Source organism: Garra rufa, chromosome 9 (genome assembly GCF_049309525.1).
Source record: "Garra rufa chromosome 9, GarRuf1.0, whole genome shotgun sequence".
NCBI lineage: Eukaryota > Metazoa > Chordata > Actinopteri > Cypriniformes > Cyprinidae > Garra > Garra rufa.
Genome location: NC_133369.1, coordinates 36770923 through 36775191, shown reverse-complemented (window position 1 = coordinate 36775191; position 4269 = coordinate 36770923). Strand labels below are relative to the sequence as shown.

The following is a 4269-nucleotide window of genomic DNA, read 5'->3' as shown; positions in this document are numbered from 1 at the left end:
CTCTCAAACACTAGGTATTTTATCCACTGTGGTTACCGGATAAATATAATTATAGAAAGTGGGACTTTAAGTGATTTTAAGTAAAACATACTCAGTAAAAATATACAGTATATGTGATCCTGGACCACAAAACCAGTCTTAAGTCTAATTGTATGGGTCAAAATTTTTCTTTTATGTCAAAAATCAGTAAAGATCATGTTCCATGAAGATATTTTGTAAATGTCCTATTGTAAATATATCAAACTTAATTTTTGATTAGTAATATGCATAGCTAAGGACCTAATTTGGACAACTTTAAAGGCAATTTTCTGAATATTTAGATTTTTGCACCCTCAGATTCTACATTTTCAAACAGTTGTAGCTCGGCCAATATTGTCCTATTCGAACAAACCATACATCAATGGAAAGATTATTTATTCAGCTTTCAATTGAGCCTTATAACTGGTTTTATGGTTCAGGGTCACAAATATAAAATGTACTGTTGAAAACGTTCAAGGTTGTGCATTTGTAGACAAAAAGGACAAATTTGAAGGTACATCTGAATTAGAAATTAAAATGTTTTAAAAGATTACAAATACACAAGTGTTAGGAATATAAATGTTTACCCAATAACCTTCTGTTGTATTTTTTACCTTAACAGAAAAACAAATTTAGTCTCCATTCCTAAAAAGAGATTGAAGATACTTGTAAAACTGTATGCGACTTGTATTCAAGACAGAGCTGATGTGTTATTTGTTTGCTTCTTCGAGTGACGTTTAAAAAAGCAGTCATTTCAAATAATTTATTCAATGGATGAAAAGTAATATCCCATGCCTTTAGCAATTAACTGATTTAAATGAAACCGTTTCTAAATATATTCACACGTCGGGAATCCAATAACTGTTTATTGTATATGTTTTAGTAATTGTGCTCACGACTAATTTGACGGACAGAAAAGCGAGCACGGGCAAATTAGTTTATGATGTGAGACCTTTATTAGCAGAACATCATGTAATCATTCACTACATTAATGTGAAAACACAATATTTACAGAACAAAACATTTCCGATAAAAAATATTTTAGAATAATTACAATCAGCTGGTTGAACATATATTCTCTTACACATACATTTATAGAACATCCTCCTTGTTATGTACAGTATTATTTAAGTCGACACGTATCGTAGTTCTTTACAATATTAAACAGCAGGGAAATCCCTGTTCAACACAAATCACCTAACAAAGATGTCAGATGTTTACATTTCAATTCATAAAGCTTTACAGTCTGATGGTTTTAGTAAAATTAGATGCAGGGTTTTTATCTGAGGTGCCTTAAGTTATGTCCCAATTGGAATTCCAGCGGAAAAGGGGGTGGGGGGTTTGGATTCTCTGTCCAAATTCAGCGTCTCCCCCACTGAGAGAGAACAGAATGGGCACAGGAGAAATCTGGCTGGCTTCACCACATCTTTGACAGCTGACGTTAAAATGTTTACATATTATGATTTAGTAGCTATTAGTTTCAGTGCTGCTCCCCTGCGATTGGGCCTGGTGTGTGTTGGATTCCCTGGTGAAGCTGGGCTTGGCTTTGGATGGGTTCAGTGCACACCTGTGAGAGAGGAATGAATAGAAGGGGTGTGTGAACTGTGTGCTCCAGACTGACTGGCGCCACCGACAAAACAGAGGGCATGCTTGATCAACAACCCAAAACAAACCAGGTCAAACAACAAGCGGCGTGCTACGCCGGCCCGGACCGCTAACCTCACGCGTATACACGCTCCCACACACAGCTGCGGGCCAACCGGCCCTGACTCGGCTTCACTCTGGAGCTACCGTATACCCCCCTTTTAGCAAGCCCGCCACAGAATGGACAGCTATTGCGCAACCTACAGCTGGGTTCGAGCTTCTGCCAGCGTCCCGGAGCCAGAGTTACAGTCCAGCCAGAGCGGAAAGCGCAAATAGACAGATTGTCACAAAAACCGGCATTCATACTAACAGGAATATTATGGTAATAACATCTATCTATGCGGTTTTTACAGTCATGGCTCTATTAATAATAGCCATTGCAGCTGCATGTACTGCCAGCTCTATTAGAACTCTGTTACACAATTATTCTGATAGTTCAGCCCTGTTTTTTAGCTGTGAATTCTGGGTAATAAAAAGCATTTCCCTGGCTTTTTCCACTGCTGCATGTGTTGATACTTGTTTGAAATAGCTACTTTTTTCCATCAAGATAATAACTGGTTTAGAAACAAAAATGTGACAATATTTTGGCATCAAAACTCTAAAATGTATATTTCATAGGAATTTATTTTCTTTTAAAAAAGTATGAATTAACAGGTATTTCATGTTTTAAAAATAAAAGAATGTGTGAAGCAGTGTTTGACTATCCAATAAAACAAGATACATGCCTACACATCGAAGTGCCGAAGAACCGATTTTCCCAGTGTACTGAATGAATTATTGTACGTGGCCTTACATGAGACATGGGATGAGTCCTTTGAGAATATTTTATATTGAATTTCATGTACTCACCGGTGTGCAACATTTCAGCGACACAAAATTGAGTCTTCCTTATTGACACCCGTCGTCCTCTGAAAGCAAAGGAAACAGGTGCGTTCACTCTTACTGCAGCTAATGGTGAGGTGACATGAGGGCCACAATAACCATCATTAAGCTATTGTACATACTGAGTCATTTAAAATAACCTAAAACAATAAAATAATGATCCTACATAAATAATATATAACAAATAATGCATACACACACACATATACAAAGGTTTAGACATAATAAAATATATATATACAAATATGATATATATTACATATTCAGGCTATATATAAGAATAAATAATTAAATTAGAACGTTTAAGTGTTTTTATATTTTGGCAAAGAACAAGGAAACAGGCCTCCAGCAGTCAGACTCTACAGCATCATATTGGTCTGGTGCAGTTCGTAGAAACACACACTATTGTCACTTCCGTGCGTAATCAGGCTACTGTGCACAGCTAATATCACCATAGTTGTTTTAGTGAATGTTGACGAAGGTTTCGGGTCCTGCTTACCTGCTCTGTGTTGATTTGTGTGAGAGGGGTCCGTGTGGAGGCGGGTGGGCTCGTCTGTTTGAGGAGAGCCGGGTGCGTCTCCAACGCCAGCTGCAGGTCCAGGATATAGTCAATCACATGCTGGAGGATCTCCACTTTGCTGACTTTCTTATCCTGCGGAATAGTGGGCACCAGGCGCTTGAGTCGGCTGTAGCAGTCGTTCATGTCGTACTGCAGACAGAAAAGATCCTCCTCTTCCATTTTGCATCGGCTGCGCTCCGACAAATAACGCAAGGAGAGCTGACTGCAGCCAGAAGAAACCTTATGAGGGCGAACCGGTGCGCTGGCCTTCATTGTAATAAACAAAAGCACAAAGAGCTGAACGAGAAGGGGGAAACAAAAACACAAACGTGCGCGGGACGCAACAAGAGGTTTCGTTTAAAAACGCAAATTTGGTGCACAAGAGAAAAGGAGCGCAGTTCTATCCTGACAACATCTCCTCTCTGAGTGTGAACGCACAGTGTAAAACAGCGGATGAGTTGAGGCTGGTCATATATAGAGGAAAAGGGGAGGCGCCACCCGCTCGAGCTTTGACAGTCCTGCGCGGGGAGAAACCGGTCAGTCACGAGCTCCCGTGATGATGGAGCAGCGCGCGACCTGTAACTGCGGAGGGGATCAAACGCGAATAAGAGGCTGCTGGGTAAAACGTCCAAGAAACGTCTCTGTGTTTGTATATTTGTATGCGTGTTTCCAAGACAGAAATAATGAAATAGGTACAAAGATGTTCATTCGTTAATTATGAACAAAATCATTCCATTGTTAGCCTACATTTTTAGCAGGTCATAGCTGTAATGTAAGTAGGCTAATTTATGCCTTGGAGCTTTAAATTAGCATAGTGAAGAGCGGGGCAAGTTGTCACGCTGGGGATTTGTCACCGAGGCTATACTCACTTGGACTCAAAAGGCGAATTATGAAAATATGCAATAGTAGTTTTGTATGTTCATTTCAAACACCTAGTAAAACAATTTTATTTTATTTTATTTATTGTGGATTCTGCCCTTAACATTCAAATATTTTGAGTCAGATAAACACAATAAAACGTTACTATTCAGTTACGTAGATAAAACAAAATGCAAATTTTAACTAAAAGGGGAGACGTTTTCCAAGAGGGTCCCATTAGTTAACATTAAAGCATTAACTAACAATCAGCAATACATTTGTTAGCGTTAGTAAGTAAAATACAACTG

General features: G+C 38.9%; 1 protein-coding gene across 1 annotated transcript; it reads right to left on the bottom strand.

The window, feature by feature from the left end:
• Positions 1–951: 951 nt before the first annotated feature.
• id4 (inhibitor of DNA binding 4) lies at positions 952–3562 on the bottom strand. The gene is made up of 3 exons (XM_073847521.1): positions 3044–3562; positions 2512–2570; positions 952–1585 (listed from the first exon to the last, which is right to left on the bottom strand). The coding sequence occupies exons 1-2, from the start codon at positions 3374–3376 to the stop codon at positions 2526–2528; spliced, it is 378 nt and encodes a 125-aa protein (XP_073703622.1). The 5' UTR covers positions 3377–3562; the 3' UTR covers positions 952–1585; positions 2512–2525.
• Positions 3563–4269: the final 707 nt, after the last annotated feature.

Coding starts and splice junctions, on each gene's coding strand:
- id4 (XM_073847521.1), bottom strand. CDS start 3,376: ATGAAGGCCAGCGCACCGGTTCGCCCTCATAAGGTTTCTTCTGGCTGC. Junction 2,571..3,043: donor CACAAATCAACACAGAGCAG/GTAAGCAGGACC, acceptor CTTTGCTTTCAG/AGGACGACGGGTGTCAATAA.